The sequence below is a fragment of the Gorilla gorilla genome, chromosome 21 (genome assembly GCF_029281585.2).
Source record: "Gorilla gorilla gorilla isolate KB3781 chromosome 21, NHGRI_mGorGor1-v2.1_pri, whole genome shotgun sequence".
Lineage (NCBI taxonomy): Eukaryota > Metazoa > Chordata > Mammalia > Primates > Hominidae > Gorilla > Gorilla gorilla.
In genome coordinates, this window is record NC_073245.2 from 45,752,033 (window position 1) to 45,771,722 (window position 19,690).

At 41.4% G+C, this 19,690-nt stretch overlaps 1 protein-coding gene across 7 annotated transcripts in view; it reads left to right on the forward strand.

Moving 5' to 3' along the window:
* CBFA2T2 (CBFA2/RUNX1 partner transcriptional co-repressor 2) overlaps positions 1-19,690 on the forward strand; it is a 153,894-nt gene that overhangs the window by 62,185 nt on the left and 72,019 nt on the right. Inside the window, exon 1 of one of the 7 annotated variants that reach the window (XM_055373332.2) lies at positions 14,458-14,504. The exons of 3 other annotated variants lie outside the window; for them this stretch is intronic. Coding sequence is in view for 3 of the 4 variants with exons in the window: in XM_019017464.4 (XP_018873009.1) it covers positions 16,886-16,964 (79 nt within the window). In the remaining variant the exon portion in view is untranslated. Of the gene's footprint in view, positions 1-14,457; positions 14,505-16,740; positions 17,030-19,690 lie in introns of those variants that run through there. 3 more of the 7 variants (XM_019017465.4, XM_019017464.4, XM_019017462.4) reach the window with 3 other exon arrangements.

Here is a 19,690-nt window from a genome sequence, read left to right on the forward strand (position 1 = left end):
CTCTGTTGCCCCGGCTGGAGTGCAATGGCATGGTCTTGGCTCACTGCAACCTCCGCCTCCTGGGTTCAAGGGATTCTTCTGCCTCAGCCTCCCAAGTAGCTCGGATTACAGGCGCCTACCACCATGACTGGCTAATTTTTGTATTTTTAGTAGAGACGGATTTTCACCATGTTGGCCAGGCTGGTCTCGAGCTGCTGACCTTGTGAACCGCCTGCCTTGGCCTCCCAAAGTGCTGGGATTACAGGCGTGAGCCACTGCGCCCAGCCGTGTTCTTATCTTTTACTTTCCCTGCCCTACCAGAGATCAGCTATTTCTCCAAGGATCCTTGGTTTTAGTAGAAAATGTAGTTTAGAAATCAAGATCTGGGTGTTCATTTATAGAAGGGGTCATTGCTTCTAGAATCTCTCAGCAAACAGCTAGGAAGTGTATGTATGAAAGTGTGTTTGCATGTGTATTTCTATGTCTATATATTTTTTGAGAGACAGGGTCTCACTCTGTCACCCAGGCTGAAGTGCAGTGGTGGGATCATAGTTCACTGCAGCCTCAAACTCCTGGTGTCAAGCAATACTCCCACCTCAGCCTCTCAGGTAGCTAGGACTGCGGGCATGCCCCAACACGCCTGGCTAATTTTGTAATTTTTTGTAGAAATGGGATCTTGGTATGTTGCCCAAGCTGGTCTCAAATTCCTGGCCTCAAGTGATCCTTCCACCTTGGCCTCTCAAAGTGTTGGGATTACGGGCATGAACCACTGTGCCCAGCCACATTTAGGTCTTTTATTTCTCTCTCTCTCTTTTTTTTTTTCTGTTTTGAGACAAAAATCTTGGTCTGTCGCCCAAGCTAAAGTGCAGTGGCACGATCTCGGCTCACTGCAACCTCTGCCTACTGGGTTCAAGTGATTCTTCTGCCTAAGCCTCCCAAGTAGCTGGGATTTCAGGTGCCAGCCACTACGCCTGGCTAAATTTTTAGTAGAGACGGGGTTTCACCATGTTGGCCAGGCTGGTCTTGAGTTCTTGACCTCGTGATCCACTCATCTCGGCCTTCCAAAGTGCTGGGATTACAGGTGTGAGCCACCGCGCCTGGGCTCGCTCTCTCTCTCTTTTTTTTTTGAGACTCTGTCTCACTCTCGCTCAGGCTGGAGTGCAGTGGTGCGATCATGGCTCACTGCAACCTCCGCCTCCCAAATTCAAGCGATTCTCCTGCCTCGGCCACCAGAGTAGCTGGGATTACAGGAGTGCGCCATCTTGCCCAGCTAATTTTTGTGGTTTTAGTAGAGATGAGGTTTCACCATGTTGGCCAGGCTGGTCTCAAAACTCCTGGCCTCAAGTGAGACATCCTCCTCAATCTCCCAAGGCACTGGGACTACAGGTGTGAGCTGCCGCGCCAGGCCCTTATTTCTCTTTTAATGTATAGGTTCTGCTCCTAACTCCCTCCATTTCCCTTTTCTTCCCTAAGAATCTGGATTGCTTGGACTATAAAGTTTTCCACATTCTTGACTTTGCTAATTGCATCATCATCTTGCCATTAACATGTTCCTGTGTCCCCTCAATGTTTTATAAATTTGCTCAATCGTATTGTTTTACTTTTTTTTGGGTAAAGCATGATTCATTAGGAGGCATATTAATTTCCAGGTGTCTCTCGTTTTAAAATAGTGGCAATTGGTGATCATTAGATTCATTTTTTCATTAGGGATTTGCAAAATGATGATATTCCAGATATATTATTTTGTCATTTATTAGTTGGATTATTTCAATAGAGATCAATTTTTCGCCAACTGTTTTGGGGGGGGCGGTTCTTGAATCTTTATTTTAGATTCGGATACATGTGCAGCTTTGTTACATGGATGTATTGCATAGTGGTGAGGTTTGTGCTTCTAGTTAGCCTATCATCGAAATAATGAACATTGAACCCAACACTTTTCTCCAACTATTTATTTAACTAGATGTACAGTTCATATAGGAAAGACAGATGAAATGCTTGATTCACCAGATTTTAGAATGAATTTGGTTCTCTAGTATTCTCTGAAAGATAACTAATCAATTAGTTTTCTTTAATAGGTATTATTATGAACTCATGATTTAAACATTTTGTTGTGTTTCAATCAATTGCAGCTTTTTTCCTTTCTTTTTTTTTTTTTTTTCTGAGATGGAGTGTCACTCTGTCACCCAGGCTGGAGTACAATGGGGCAATCTTGGCTCCAACCTCTGCCTCCCTGGTTCAAGCGATTCTCCTGCCTCAGACTCCTGAGTAGCTGGAACTATAGGCATGTGCCAGCACGCCTGGCTAATTTTTGTATTTTTAGTAGAGAGAGTTTCACTATCTTGGCCAGGCTGGTCTGGAACTCCTGACCTGAGGCGATCTGCCCACTTCGGCCTCCCAAGGTGCTGGGATTACAGGTGTGATCCACCACTCCTGGCCCAATTGTGATTTTTGTTGTTGTTGTTGAGACAGGGTCTTCCTCTGTCACCAGCCTGGAGTGCAGTGGCATGATCTTGGCTCACTGTAACCTCCGCCTCCTGGGTTCAAGCCATTCTCCTGGCTCAGCCTCCCAAGTAGCTTGGATTACAGGCGCCCACCACCACACCCAGCTAATTTTTGTATTTTTTAGTAGAGGCAGGGTTTCACCGTGTTGGCCAGGATGGTCTCAATCTCCTGACCTTGTGATCCACCCACCTTGGCCTCCTAAAGTGCTGGGATTACAGGCATGAGCCATTGCGCCCGGCCAATTGTGGTCATTTTTTATTGCTCCTCAAATTACCCCATCTTTGTTAGTGGGAGCCTCTTCACATTAACTCTCTCTGAGTCCTTGGGACATAACTCCAGAAGTGATTGATGGCCTGATAGCTTTCTGTTATGACAAGTTTTGTACATTTTCTGCCCTATACCTGGAGTTGACTATTTTCCTGAAGAGCTCTGCTTCCTTTTATTGGAAAATGCTATTTAGGATCCATAATCTGAGTGCTAGAAGTGAAAGACCCACCTTGTTTTCCTTTTTAAATAACAGTATTTATCATCTCACATGGTTTGTATGGGTCATAATTCTGAGGTGCCTTAGTTCGATGGTAGTGGCTTGGTGTCTGCTGTCAAGATGGCTTACTTACATTGTGGGCAATTTGATACCGGCTATTGGCAAGATATCTCAGTCTCTCCCCATGTGGAAGGCTCTTAGGACTGCTTGAGTGTCTTCACAACATGGTAGCTGGCTTCCTTGAGAACAAGTGATCCAAGACAGCCAGCAGCATCTTTGGATTCATTTTCTTGTCGACAGTGGGGTGTAGTGCTCTAGCTGTGAATTCAGACAACCTGATGCTGACACTAGCTATGTGGCATTAACTTGTTTGAACATTACTTTCCTTAGCTATAACTTTGAGACAATAATACCTACCTTATAGGCCCTTTAATATAGGACCTTTGTAGCAATGCAGGGAACTAGAATAGTCTCTGACACTTAGTGAGTACACATGACAAACACTGAACCTGCTGCTGTTACTATTATTACCACCATCACTGGTATGAAATGAAGCCCTAAAACCTAGTAATTAAGTTGCCCTTGACAGAAATAGCCTTCCTTCCTATTTGTCAAAAATTGCCACGACAAAAATATTGTTTACAGATTGCAGATATATCCCAAGTATGGTAGAAGGTTAAGGGTTAGAGAATTATAACCACACCTGTTTGACTATATATATATGCAGGGGATCTTTCATGCCGAATCTGTATTCATGTAGATTTTAGTATAGGATATGTGTCATGTAATGTGACCCAGGAAGAAGCCAAGACCCCCGCCTTCCCCCGGCCATCTTTTTTTGCTTTTGCTTTTGCTTTTTTTTTGAGACGGAGTCTCGCTCTGTCACCAGGCTGGAGCGCAGTGGCATGATCTCAGCTCACTGCAACCTCCACCTCCCAGGTTCAAGCAATTCTCCTGCCTCAGCCTCCTGAGTAGCTGGGATTACAGGTGCGTACCAACACGCCCAGCTAATTTTTGTGTTTTTAGTAGAGACAGGGTTTCACCATGTTGGCCAGGATGGTCTTGATCTCTTGAGCTTGTGATCTGCTTGCCTTGGCCTCCAAAAGTGCTGGGATTACTGGTGTGAGCCACAGTGCCTGGCCTTTCTTTTTCTTTTCTTTTTTAAAGATGGGGTCTCACTGTGTTGCCCAGGCTGATCTCAAATGCCTGAGCTCAAGCGACCTGACCACCTTGGCCTCCCAAAGTGTTGGGATTACAGGTGTGAGTCACTGCACCTGGCTACCACCACCCACAATCTTTTAACTTTTTATTTTAAAATGTAGATTCACAGGAAGTTATAATGAAAAATGTACAGGGAGGTCCATTGGACCCTTCACTCAATTTGCCCCAGTGGTACCATGTTGTGTAACTATAGTATGGTATCATTTGTCAACCTTCGATTTTTATTTAGCAGAAATTGACTGAGCAGCTATTATATGCTAGCTCTTTGAGGTATAAAGGATTAAACTCTGACCTTATGGGTTTCTGTCATCTCTCTGGATTTTCATTGTTATTGTTCTTAAAATATTTTTTATTTTGGCGACTCATTGTTGACACTTATATTAGCAGTTATTTTAATGTTAAATATTATGTTATTTCTGACATTTATATTTGCTCTGTTTTAAAACAATTTTGCATTGTGTCCCCACCTTCCATTTATAATCTTTACAGCATCAGAACCATGTTGCCTGCATTGTCTTATTTTAATCACGTGCCAGCTTTGCAGTGCTACCAAGTCTGGATCTGAGAGGCAGCTTGTGTGAATCATTTACATACATTTCTGTTTATATTCCCCAAATTAATTTGCAACTTTATATTTTTCATCCAATTACATGTTCAAAACAGATTTTTAATAATTGATTTTAAGAAGGAATTTGTTATATTAGGATTTAAAAACTGGCTCAAAAAACAGAAGCTATTAAACAATAGCAGAAACCAGACAGTATATAGGACTTTAAATGGTAATTGCTAAACATTTGAATGTTCCCAAAAATGTGAGTCTGTGTGTCTGTGTGTGTCTCTACGTGTTATTCCACTAGGGATTTGCACAGATAGATTTTGCACAATATCCTTGCTGTTATTGTCAGCCATAAACAAATTACACGTATTTAACAAGTTAATGTCAGATTGGCCAGGAGCCACTGGGAGGTGTGTACTTAGTGACATCAGCTGGCAAAGAGCCCTGGTAACAGGGAGGGTTGGAAGGGTAGTGGAGAGAGAGGAAGCAGGAGGGAGGGAGAAAAAGAGAGAGACTGACTGTATCTGGGGATTCTGGCAAGGTGAAGAGCTGGTCTGTTTGGCAGGACCTTCCCATCTGGGATCCATCTGTGTTTCCCTGGAATGGGACAGGCAGCTCTAGTCAGTGAGAAATCGCAGATGTGAGAGAGCTGACACATGTCCAGCTAATGAAAGGAGGAGGAAGGCTGGTCTCCGATTGAGCTTTGAAGATTAGGAGGAGAAAAAGAGGAGCTTTGGAATATCTATTTCAAATAAATTTGGTGTATTTAAGAATCTGGATTGTTTATAATTTGGGCATTTGGGGTAAGTACATTTTAATATAGTTTTGGGGGTTAAAGTGCACAATTCTCTGCCTTTCAAAGCTTTTTACTTCTTTCAAATTACGATGATATGAATGTTTCTTGATATTTGATACAAGAGTTCAGCCTTTCTACTCAGTTTTATTTTAATGCTTCATTTTATTTATGTTTCTGTTTTTCTGTTGCCAACTTTATATTTGAATGTCATGCTTTTTTGAATGCAAGGTTTACTTAATAATTAGATGTAGTATATGAATTCTACAGCTAGAAAAGTAGTCCCACAAATATTTCTGTAAGGTTTTCCACGTTGGATTGTTCTGTGATGTTTAGAGGGAATTTTTTCCCCCTTTAGTATGCATAATACAAATAGGCCATATTAAAAAGATGGCTCATAAAACACTCTTTTCTATTGTCAGATTTTATTTCAGTATATGCAGGCAAATTACAACTAAAAGAGGTTGAAGCAAAACTAACAGCATCTCTTCGTTTTAGATATATCTAACAGTTTTTCATTTACATTTTGCTCCTATGCTGTTTTCTTCTGTTTTCTTGCTACATATAAAATAAATAACATCAATGAATCTGACTTGAATTGTGAGTTTGGGGTAGTTTTGTGATGCAGTAAATTCATGTGCATATAACTACGTACTGTGTTCTGTAGTCCTGGTTAGTTTGTGATGCCTATTTTAGATTTTTGCTATTTCTTATATATAAGAAATAGAGATGGGTCTCACTGTGTTGCCCAGACTAGTCTCTTAAACTTCTAGGCTCAAGTGATCCTTCTGCCTCACCTTCCCAAAGTGTTGGGATTGCAGGCATGAGCCACTGAACCTGGCCACTTTTTACTGTTTCCATACATTGTATTCATGTTTTTGAGGCCTTTGAATCTAGGCTTCCTTTCCATGTTCTATGGAAAGAACATGAGTTTGGGAGTTACACAAACTGTGTAGCCATTATTTACTAGTTCTGTAATCTCAAGCAAGCCACTATTCTCTTTGAATCTCTATTTTGTGTAATTCCTGACTGATGTTGTTATTGGGGAAATTTGTCTGGCACATAGAAAGCATACAAGTTAGTTTCAAGAGTTCTAGATGTTCACTTTTTTTGCTGCGATAGATTCCTAAACCCCTTGCATTTTTAACTTCAGCTCCTGGGCAAGGATGGGTCTGGCCTGTAGTTCTAGTTTTCAGGGTGCCCTTCCTCTTGCTGTACTCGTCTCTCAGATTGTCTGCATCTATTCTAAATGTTCTATGCTATATTTGCCAAACTATACCAGAACAGAAGAACTTTGAAAAAGTCAACAAGCAGGAGTGAGGTACTGAATTGTACTGCTTTGTGACGACACTGTTGAAATTGTTCCCCTCACTCTGCGACCTCCCGCTGGAAAATTGTTTTTCCCCCGTGTATTACAAGTCACGCAAAAATTCTACCATTTCTCAAATAGAAACTTTAAAAAATATTTTTATTCCTTAAAGTTCTTCAGCCTTTATTTATATTAATTGGGTAATTAAGTGGACAGTATAGTACTCTTCAATTTCTTCCTTCAGTTTTATAGTCAGATTTCTTGAGGTGGAGGGGACTTTTTTCTTTTTCTTTCTTTTTTTTTTTTTCGAGATGGAGTCTCACTCTGTCGCGCAGGTGGAGTGCAGTGGCGCGGTCTCGGCTCACTGCAACCTCCACCTCCCAGGTTCAAGCTATTCTGCCTCAGCCTCCCGAGTAGCTGGGAGTACAGGCGTGCCACCATGCCCGGCTAATTTTTGTATTTTTAGTAGAGACGGGTTTCACCATGTTGGTCAGGCTGGTCTTGAACTCCTGAACTTGTGATCCACCTGCCTCAGCCTCCCAGAGTGCTGGGATTAAGGAGTGAGCCACCGCGCCTGGCCCTCTTTTTTTCTTTTCTCTTTTCTTTCTTTTTTTTGGGACATGGTCTCAAACTCTGTTGATCAGGCTAGCATGCAGAAGCATGATCATGGCTCACTGCAGCCTTCACTCTTCCGGACTTCAGTGATCCTCCCACCCCGGCCTCCTGAGTAGCTGGGACCACAGGCACGCACCACCACGCCCAGCTAATTTTGGTAGTTTTTATACAGGTGGGGTTTTGCCATGTTGCCCAGGCTTGTCTCAAACTCCTGGCCTCAAGCAATAGAGCCACCTCGACCTCCCAAAGTGGTGGGATTGCAGGCATGAGCCACCACGCTGACTTGAAGGAGACTTTTAAAATGGAACTTTTCCGAAGTTTTCTTTTTTCTTTTCTTTTCTTTTTGAGATGGAGTCTCGCTCTGTCACCCAGGCTGGAGTGCAGCGGTGCGATCTCGACTGACTGCAAGCTCCACCTCTCCGGTTCATGCTATTCTCCTGCCTCAGCCTCCAGAGTAGCTGGGACTACAGGCACCCGCCACCACACCCGGCTAATTTTTTGTATTTTTAGTTGAGACGGGGTTTCACCATGTTAGCCAGGATGGTCTCGATCTCCTGACCTCATGATCTGCCCGCCTTGGCCTCCCAAAGTGCTGGGATTATAGGCGTGAGCCACTGCGCCCGGCTCCAAGTTTTCTTTTATACCAAATTGACTAAAATGATTTTGTAAAAATTTGGGGGCATCTCTTTTGATAGGTGCATTGTTCAGCAAGCATCTTTGGGACTTTTCTGAATACTTGAGAGGATATAGTGTTTATACTGAATTCACATGGTACTCCTTCAGTGAGAAAACACTTTCCATTGTAGCCTAGGAGACATGAGTGGGGAGAAAAGGACTTAATGCTTTTCTGTAGGATAGGGCCTACTATAGAGGGCCTGAAAAGGGGATTTCATGTGACTATGTCCATGCTAGGAATACTTTGGATGCTAGAGTTTCAGGAAACATAATAAATAAGAAAAAATATGCATTTCAGGATGTGAAGATTCACTCACTGTAAATAAAGTTGGGTGATTAAAAGTCTTGCTAGGACCAGACAGTTCAGGAGAGTATTGCTTGCTACTGAGGTTATAACCAAGATACATTTGAGTTGAATACTGGAGAAAATCATGGTTCTTTCTGAAGATTATGGAAGCATCATGAGAATCTTACTACTAGGAGGAAATTCTCCTAAATTGGCTTCCAGTAATGACCCAAGCATATTTTCATACCGAGGGTCTTTGTTGGACTGGAGGCACATAATGCAATAATGCCAATAAACTGGAGATGAGGATAATGACATTTAAGTGGCTTAGCGGGAACATCAAAAAATACATTTGAGTGAACGAATATATTTAATACACAACTGGAAGAATTCAGTTGGATCTGAAAGATTGGTTGGGTCAGTTCATTGATGGTTATTCTAAGGCTACTCAGTGCTCATAAGTTCCCAGAGATGACCTATGGACAATATTAGGATTGGAAAGGATCCTTTGGATAATCTAGTCAAACACATTATTTTATAGATAAAATAGGAAAGTTGAGGGAAAGATAATGGGATGGCAAATAGTCTCCCCAGCCCAGAGTTCAATATCCTCCTGGTTGCTGGCTGAGCTTAGACTAGAATTATGTTGAGTTTCCAGGACACCCATTTTACGAATGTTATTTTGAATTGCCTGTTGTATGTGATAATATGGTAAGGGATTTTTTTTGAAAGGTGAAATCTCATAGAGGAGATAAAATGTACAAAAAGTGGCTGGGCACCAGTAGCTCACACCTGTAATCCCAGCACTTTGGGAGACCAAAGTGAGCGGATTACTTGAAGTCAGGAGTTCGAGACCAGCCTGGCCAACGTGGTGAAACCCCATCTCTACTAAAAATACAAAAATTAGCCGGGCGTGGTGACATGTGCCTGTAATCCCAGCTACTCAGGAGGCTGAGGCAGGAGAATCAATTGAACCTGGGAGGCGGAAGTTGCAGTGAGCTGAGATCATGCCACTGTACTCCAGCTTGGGCGACAGAGCAAGACTCAGTCTCAAAAAAAAAAGTACAAAAGTAGTAAGTCCTGAAAATTAGCACCAGCTGTAGGAATCAGAGAACCTTCCTAAAGGAGGTCGCATTTGATCAGAATTTGGAAGGACAGGAAGGATTTGGACTTCTCATGTTTGGAAGGAGCACAGTGGCAGGATGGAAATGTTCCCTTTCTTCTAGAGCCTTAAATTAAACTTTATTAAATGCATAATTACATAGTATTCATTTCTACCATGTTTTGAAGTATGTCTAGCTGTTGCTGTCTTTCCAAATCCAAGATCAGTTGTTTACTTCTGAGATACTTAACTTTATGCATGTGTAGCCGTCTTTTATATGTGTGATTTATATACCAGGAAGCTGTGATTTAAAAGATTTCTACCATGATGGACTCTGTGGATTGTTTAATTTTCCCTCCAAGTTCAAGTCAGTAAATAAAGGAATTAGTGGTGGTTGTATCTTGCAGAAAAACAACGTATTATATCTGGTGGTTGTATTTTCACTGGCTGATGGACTTTCCAAACAGCATTTGACTTTTGAAAACTATATGATGACACAGATTGATACTGGGGAATTTAAAATGCATATGGATTTAATTTTCCTAAAGCGTGCCAAAACCTGAAAAAGCAACTCTTTGTGTTTTGTTTAAAGCAACAGCTCGTGGAAATCCTGTTATCGTTCAATCCTCAGCAGTTTGTTAGAGATGCCTGGCAAGGTGGGATGCAGTTCTGTATATGTATACGTATTATCTGCAGTTGTCTCTCGTAGCTGGAGCTCTGCAGTAAATGGAGTGTGTACAGTAGTCTCCCCTTAGTCGAAGTTTCGCTTTCCAGGGTTTCAGTTACCTGTGGTACAGTACGCTAACACATTCTGAGAGAGAGACCACATTCACATAACTTTTATTACAGTATATTGTTATAATTGTTATAATGTTTTATTCTTGTTAATCTCTTGCTGTGCCTACTTTGTAAATTAAACTTTTTTTTTTTTTTTTTTTTAATTTGAGACGGAGCTTCACTCTTGTTGCCCAGGCTGGAGTGCAGTGGCATGATCTCGGCTCACTGCAACCTCCGCCTCTCAGGTTCAAGCAATTCTCCTGTCTCAGCCTCCCAAGTAGCTGGGATTACAGGCATGTGCCACCATGCCCAGCTAATTTTTTGTATTTTTAGTAGAGATGGGGTTTCACCATGTTGGCCAGGCAGGTTTCGAACGCCTGACCTCAGGTGATCTACCCGCTTCGGCCTCCCAAAGTGCTGGGATTACAGGCGTGAGCCACCACGCCCAGCCTGTAAATTAAACTTTATCGTAGGTATGTATGTATAGAAGAAAACATAGTATATATAGGGTTTGGTACTGTCTGGGGTTTCAGGCATCCACTGGGGGTCTTGGAACGCATCTCCTGCAGACAAGGCGGGGACTATTGTATTTTCATTTGATTGTGGTAGTTTGGACAGATGGAGAGAAGACAGTCAAAGATTGTGTGTGGGTTTTGACATTAGGCTGTGTAACCATAAGCTGATTTAACCTTCACCTCTAAGCCTCAGTTTTCTCAACTGTAAAATGGGAATAAAAATGAGTTCTAAGGATTTAATTAGAAAGAAATTAGCATGATACTTCCTGCATCAGCACTCAATAAGATTTCTCTTTCCATGTGATTTTTCCCAGTCCCCCAAAAACATTGAAGTCACAATAACTAAAAGATTTACTTAAAATGGGAGTCTTGGATATTTTTACTGTCTCACTTGAGACTGACAGGGAACCCAGTTCCCTAACTAATTCTTAGTCATGGGAGAAGGGTGCGTGTAGAGAATGCTGTAGAGAATGTGGCAGTCTTTAAAAACTCAAACCTGTTGCTGTGTGGCAAGCTGTTAACATTTAGGGACCTTGCACCACTTACTCTGCTGGAAGAGCTGGGGGATGGGCTGCTTTGAGGGTGACAGATGTGTCCTCTGCTGCCGGCGGGCGCGTGCCGGCTCTGTCCCTCTGCTCCCAGCACCAGGTGCAGCCATTGTTCTGGCTGGTCTCTCTTCATCCGGCCTCGTCTGTTACTCTGCTCTTTCTAGCTCATTGTTTCTGTAGGAAATTAGCATTAAAAACCCATCTGAAACCCCCATGTCCCTCAACTGCAGGTGACTGTTATTGGCCCCAGCTGCCACCCTTGCGCTTGATTACTTCCATATGGGTCTATGCAAAGAAGTAGTAGCCATTTATTGATTTCCACCACAACCCCAACCTCTATTACTCAAACTATAATACCCTGAAATCTATTAGACCCCCAGTAGGCTGTATAGCTCAGTTGGCGCTACAACTGTGATGAACGTTTTACAAGCAAAACTAATTACACCCTTTTCCCCACCCCCATCACCTCCTCTCTAAATATTAAATGTAGAAACACCAGAGTGTCATAAGTGGAATAGTAAATCTTTTAAATGTCTGGAAATGAATCTGTTTCTGAGTAGTAAAGCTTTTAGACTTTGGATGGGATTTTATGGAAAATTTTAGTCACTGCTTTAATATTTCATGCCACACCCATAATATTCAAGCAAATCGTGGCCCAGTAGGCCCCTAGGGTGGGGGTAGGGCACACAAAAATTTTCATCACTTGCTTTTTGGTTTGTTAAATTTAATCCAGTGGGCAGTATGTTAGGAAAGGGGCCTGGTTTAAAAGGATAATATGTTTTGTGGGAGAAAACAACATGCAGTCGTTGTTAAATGCTTTAATTTTGCATTATTTTGTTGTTTGTTCTCTGTGTTTACACAAATAATTGTTCTAGTTTACTCATTAGAATAAATACCACAATGAGAAGGTCGATGTTTTAGACTTCTTTCTTCCTTCATCAGTAAACAAACTTAAGTGTTCCACTTTGGTTATTGTTCTAAATCAAGACTCTAATCTCAAACAGGTAATAAGTTCTCAGCTTCAAACTCTAGACAGAATTTCAAGGACAATCCAAAGTTGTTATTGACTCCTGATGAATTGTATTGTGACCTTGACAAAGTCACTACCCCATCAGTGAAGGGTATTCTGATAGCCTTTACGAGTCAATAGCCCAGGAAATCAAGGGGGAGGCCATTGACTTTTGCCTGTTGAGAGTTTAGCAGTGTAACCGAGTTTTAAAGTAAAATCTTGAGTTTACAGCATTTTAAATTAAATTATTTAATAATTCGGACAATTTAAAGTAACAATTTCAATGTTTTAAACGTAGCTGCATAGAGCTTTTATCATAAGGAACATAGGGCCATTTCTGTTGGAAGAAATGTCTTTTTGGCTTTCTTTCTTTATATTCTATTTATTTTGGAGTTTAAAAAGGTACTAAAGCCAGGCCCTATGGTGTGTGCCTCTTGTCTCAGGTACTCAGAAGGCTGAGGCAAGAGGATTACTTGAGCCCAGTCATTCAAGACAAGCCTGGGTGACATGGCCAGACCTGTAATCCCAGCAGTTTGGGAGGCCAAGGCGGGCGATCACCTGAAGTCAGGAGTTGGAGACTAGCCTTGCCAAAATGGTGAAGCCCCATCTTTACTAAAAATACAAAAAAAAACTAGCCAGGTGTGGTGGCGCATGCCTGTAATCCCAGCTACTGGGGAGGCTGAGGCAGGAGAATCGCTTGAACCCAGGAGGCAGAGTTTGCAGGGAGCCGAGATCATGCCACTGCACTCCAGCCTGGGTGACAAGAGCGAGACTCCATCTCAAAAACAAACAAATAAACAAAAAAAGATACTAGAATTTGAAAAGCCCCTGGCAGCCAACATTTTACCTGACAGCTCGTATGAAGGCAAGCCTCTAGGTAGAGCAATGTGATTATATTTAGAATAGGTTAGGAGTTGTAGTATTTGAAGAGTTTTTTTCAGAGCTTTTTAATCTGCTCCTTCGTTTTAAGCAGTGGAGAAATTGAAAGGTAGGGAAGTCAGTAAAGGGGAAGAGTTGAGATTTGAAACAGAGCCTTCTCTGACTCCAAATTAAGTGTACTTTGATTTGAAGTTTGGAGCTAGTACATGTTGGGAATGTTGATCAGTATTGCTATAGATATTATTGTCTTGAGGTGAGTACATGTGCTGTTAACCCTTCTTTCTGGTACTTAGGAAGAGTGGGGGTTTCCTTCTGTGGCCTTACTGATTCTTTCGTTCTGTCATTGTACATACTGAGAAACAAAGTTGAATAGTAAAAGGAGTTTGGAGTCTAATATGAGACTCATTTTCTTTTCATCTGTTTTAATTTTATTAAGTTGTCCTCTCTCATTCCTAGGGCTAATGCCACAATGAAACTGGAAATAAGTTTTCTTGCAGTGTGAATGTGAACTGAGGTTTCCACAAGCAAACTGTGCTTCTGTCTCCCCAAGTAGAGAAGCATGGCAAATAACCACAAGTGCTTTGTCGGGGCCCCAGGCTTCTCACTTACCTTTCCCCAGTCCTGGCTCTGTTCTTCATGTCTAAAGTAGGGGAGGACAACAGACTTGGTGTGTGTGTGACTGACCTTCTAGAAATGTTAACTTCCATCTTTATCTTGGAGAATGAATTGAAGTGTTTCCCTGCCTTTCCATCCAAGGGAAACATCTCTAACAACAAATCTTTTAAAGTGGGTCTGGAGGGGGGACAGAGAATTGGTGATTTGTCTTGGGAATTATGTTGTTTTTTGGAGTCAGTTTCAAACACTTCAGTAAAAATGTTTAAGACTCTTCAACTTTTTTGGTTTGTTTCATTTTAATGTACTACTTTATTCTATTTTCTCACATTTTGTAATGTGTACTTGACATAAAATCTAAAATGTCAAATATCCATTTTTTTCTTTAAGTACAGAAGTCTTAGAACACTTCAAATTCAGTAACTTTTTCAATATATTACCGCTGTCTAGGATTTTGTTTCCATTTTGTGTGTTACACTCCCAGCCAAAATAATAGTTACCATTATTTTTAAAGCTATTAATTTCGATTTACCGATATATTTATTGAATTATCTGGTCACTTTGCATATTTATCACAATTTTCCTTCTAGGTTAACAATTCCTTCCTGCCAAGTGTATCTGTTAATAATTCTTGGAGAATCTGTAAGTAGTACACTCTTTTTGCTGATCTGAAGATATCTTTATTTCACCTTTACTTGAATGATAGTTAAATGTGGTTAGAGTGTAAAGGTTGACCGTTATTTTCCATTAGCACTTGGGAGTGGTGATTTCTTTTCTTGTGTTTTGTTTGTTTGTTTGGTTTGTTTGGTTTTTGAGATGGAGTCTCGCTCTGTCGCCCAGGCTGGAGTGCAGTGGCACGATCCCGGCTCACCATAACCTCCGCCTCCCAGGTTCAAACCATTCTGCTGCCTCGGCCTCCAGAGTAGCTGGGACTACAGGCGCCTACCACCACGGGCCTGGCTAATTTTTGCATTGTTACTAGAGATGGGGTTTTGCCATGTTGGCCAGGCTGGTCTTGAACTCCTGACTTCCGGTGATCTGCCAACCTTGTTTATATGAGGAAGTCCCTCATAAATTTTAGAATAATATCTGTAAAGATGGTGGTAGGGTATTAATGTTAATAATTTTGGTAATTATACTGGGCTTATAAGTAAACATCCTAACTCTTAGCAATTACACACTGAAATATTTAAGCACAAGGGAGTGTAATGTTTCCAGCTTGCTCTCAAGTGGTTTAGATAAAAATATAGGTAGATAGAGAAAAAGAAAGTGATTTTTATAAATGGATGATTTAATTGGTGAATTTAGCTAAATGATATTAACAGAATTATTTGAATAGTCTTGCAAATAAAAATGTTTCTAAATTTGAATAAAAGAAAGTACTGAGCCCATTAACAAAAAAAATATGTATATGAAATTAAGTGTTAATTTAGGACTCTCTGAAGAAGTAAATTGAGCTGTGTGCTGAATAACAATAATGAAGTAGCTCGGTAGATGTCAGTGATAAGAATATTCCAGTGCAAAGGCTCAATGATGGGAATGAACTCAATATGTTCCAAAGAATAGAAAAATGGCCAATGTAGATATAATGTAGTGGACGAAGAGAAGAGGGTAGAGAGACAGGAGACAGAAGTTCATGTAGAGCTTTTAAAGCCAGCATAAAGCTTTGTAATCCAATGAATTTGGATTTCATTCTGAGTGATGGGTAACCATTGAATAGTTGGGGCAGTAATGTGATCTGATTTACATTTTATAAAGATCATTCTTCCTGTCATATAGAGAAAGAATTTTATAGGGTATGGCTGGAAGCAGCAAGACCAGAAGTGAAAAGTGACAAGTTTGGCCCAGCTTTATGGCAGTGAATATAGTAGAGGACAGATGATTTGTTATATTTTAGAGGAAGTTGAGTTTTCTGAACTTGTTGATAGATTGAATGTTGAGAGGGGGAGGGGTGTTTTCAAATAATTGTCAAATTTGTCTTCCTTGTTATTCATCCATTCATTTGAATATTTAGGTGCCTACTGTGTGCCAGGCATTATTCTAGGTATTGGAGTTACATCAATGAGTAAAGCAAAGCCCCTGCCCTCGTGGAGATTAAATTCTAGTAGAAGAGACAGGCAGTAAAGATGATTAATAAGTAATATATATGTAGCCTAAAATGTATGTTTATGTATATTTAAGATGTTTTTTAATGTTACAAAAAATGAAAGCGCTAAGGAGAAAGGGAAAGGGTTTAAGGAGATCCAGGTTAGTTTGAGGAGGGTAGTCAAGGAGGATCCTCACTGAAAGGTGATTATTTTACGAATGCAAAGAGATGATGGATGTAAGTGTTCAATACTGTATGTGACACATTGCTTCTCAGTTTTTGAGTACTACTTCTTCTTCTTCTTCTTTTTTTCTTTTGAGATGGAGTCTCGCTCTATCGCCCAGGCTGAAGTGCAGTGGCGTGATCTTAGCTCACTGCAACCTCTGCCTCCTGGGTTCAAGCAATTCTACTGCCTCAGCCTCCCAAGTAGCTGGGACTACAGAGGTGCACTACCATGCCTGGCTAATTTTTATGTTTTTAATAGAGACAGGGTTTTACCATATTTACCAGGCTGGCCTCGAACTCCTGACCTCGTGATCCGCCCACCTCAGCCTCCCAAAGTGCTAGGATTACAGGCTTGAGCCACCACACCCGGCTCTATTATTATTATTATTTTGACACAGGGTCTTAACTCTTCACCCAGGCTGGAGTGCAGTGGTGCCATCATGGCTCGCTGCAGCCTTGACTTCATGGGCTCAGGTAGTTGTCCCACCTCAGCCTCCCAAGTAGCTAGGACTAGAGGCATTTGCCACCACACCTGGCTAATTTTTCTTTTTTTTTTTTTTTTTTGTAGAGGTGGGGTTTTGCCATGTTGCCCAGGTGGGTCTCAAACTCCTGGGCTAAAGCGATCTTCCCACGTTGGCTGCCCAAAGTGCTGGGATTACAGGCAAGAGCCACCATACCAGTTCCTGTCTAGATATTATGATGAAGATTGAGGATGGTAGTTTTTGTGGAGCACAATCCTGACTGTACCTGTGATGTTGCATTCATCTTTTGGAGCATAAGCAGATCACCAGGTGAATGGCTAAAGAATCTGGAATAAGCTTGAAAGAAATACAGGTCCTGGTAAGGCAATGGAAAGGTATGTGTGAAACATTCATTTCTAATAGAGGACTAATTTAATAACAGAAATATACTCTTCCCTAGAAACAATTTGCTTTAAAGGCCAGGCGTGGTGGCTCACGCCTATAATCCCAGCACTTTGGGAGGCCAAGGCGGGTGGATCACCTGAGGTTGGGAGTTCCAGACCAGCCTGACCAACATGGAGAAACCCCGTCTCTACTAAAAATACAGAATTAGCCAGGCATGGTGGCACATCCCTGTAATCCCAGCTACTCGGGTGGCTGAGGCAGGAGAATGGCTTGAACCCGGCAGGCAGAGATTGCAGTGAGCCGAGATCGTGCCATTGCACTCCAGCCTGGGAAACAAGAGTGAAACTCCATCTCAAAAAAACAAACAAACAAAAACTCTTATAAAAAGTTGCTTTCTTTTTAAGCAGGGAAGCGTGACTTCATTGGCATTTTGAGATGGAGGCTTCTGGGCAAAAGAAGAATTTCATGGGGGTATTTTGAGATGAGTATGATCAATCTAGTCAAGAGATGGGGAAGGTCTAAGCTTCGTCTCTTGTAGGTGGAATGGAGAAGGGGAAAGGGTTTGAATTTTGGTTGTGTGGTGTGAAGAATGATTGGTCTTAAAACAGATTTAAAATGAAAAGATTAAACTGATCAATGTTTTTTGTGCTTTTAAAAAATGTGGCTGATAAAGCGTTTCTGTGCTTTTAAAGGGAGCCTGGATGAATAGGTTTTGGTACTGTATGTATTGTATTAAACATTTGGAGTGGCAAAGTAATTTCTAAAATATTTCTAGCAACTTCATTTTCATTTTATCTGCAGGATGAAAAAGTAAATTTGGGGATTGTTGATTAAATTAGCAAACCATATGGTTGTTTGCGCAGACTGACTGCTATGCGAGGTAGCTGTGTTATTTTTCTTTCAGGATATGCTGTTGTATCTGATGCCAGTGTTCTGAAACACTTATTTTCTAGTCAACAGTAGGTGAAGCAATTATTTCTAGTCGTTATGTTTTTTCTTGATGCCTTAATTAATGTCACAATTTGTGAATGCTTTACCCTGCTGTTTAAAATTAGTTTAATATTTTAAAAGATTAAATCTTCACATTTATGTAATGCTTCCCAACCTCTTTTCACATCATAGCACACATAGAAAGTATTAAGTTCTGATTGGCTGTCCCAGGCTGAGGAAATCAGTATCTCAGTAAACTCATAATCATTCTTCATAACTCTCTGGCGTTGGTCCCTGGCACACAGCTTGGGAAGTTCTGTCTTAATAGAAAAGATATAGAAACCTTTCTGTACTGTATTGCAGTTAGTTAAGAGGAATTAGGAAAGAGTTATAGAGTCTTTCTTAATAGGGTTTTTTTTTTTCCTCTTTCGCTAGAAGCCTAAATCTCACCAAATTATTGGGTGTTATACTAGGAGCTATGGTTATAAGAGTGAAGAGCTCAAGGAACTCACAGACAGACAGGCACAGAAAGAAATCACCTGTGGCACAATATGACAAATGACATCACAGAGGTGTTTATTTTTATTTTTATTTTTTGAGACGGAGTCTCACTCTGTTGCCCAGGCTGGAGTGCAGTGGCGCGATCTCAGCTCACTGCAAGCTCCACCTCCTGGGTTCACACCACTCTCCTGCCTCAGCCTCCCGAGTAGCTGGGACTACAGGCGCCAGCCACCACGCCCGGCTAATTTTTTTTTTTTAATGTATTTTTAGTAGAGATGGGGTTTCACCATGTTAGCCAGGATGGCCTCGATCTCCTGACCTCGTGATCCGCCCACCTTGGCCTCCCAAAGTGTTGGGATTACAGGCGTGAGCCACCACGCCTGGCCTAAGAGGTGTTTATAAGAAGCTGTAAGAGTCCAGATGTGGGAGGATTTATTTCTGTCAAGGTGCACTTGAGTCTATCAGGGAGGACTTGGAGTTAGACCTTAAAGTAGGAGTTTCTAAAGTGCCAGAGACAGGGAAAGCAGGGCATTGCAGGTGGAGAGCACAACCTGTTTTATAGGCTTTCTGCCTGCTTAATATCTAGCAGAGGTCTCATCTTAATATAAAAGTAGATACTGGAACTTAGGAGTTTGCTCTGATGGCAGACATGGATACTTGCCCTGCCAGAGTGCCCATCTACCTTCCATTTATGTTGTTTGGATTCAGTCTCCACTATACTATAGCCTTATATTTGCATGGTGCTTTTAATTTTCAAAGCTTTTTATCCAAATAACAGCCCCTCAGGGATAGGAAATAAAAGCCAGCTGGTAGTGTTTTTATTTTTATAGAGGAGAAAACTGAGACATCACCATCATATCAGCATTTCATTTCCCAGATAAGAAGGTCTTTTTTTCATCTCTTGATTGCAAAGGGTGCTGCCCAACAGGAATAACCTCTCCCAATTTTCTGGGCACAGCCCAGAATGCTGACTGAGGCAGCCACCAGGAGGGCGCCAGCAAGGCAGACAGCATGGCTGCTGATCACAGAGCTAACAGCTCGACATCTGCAGGCTGCAGCTGTACATTTTTGCTACAGCACATCCGTATTTCTGCTCACACTTGTGAAGAATCACAGAGTTTGGAAGAATATGAGTTAAACCGTTCCAAGTGTATAAGTGTGCTCCATCTCTGGGAGTTTTATTCTGTACTGGGTGGAGTGGTCTATGAGATCTTATAGCT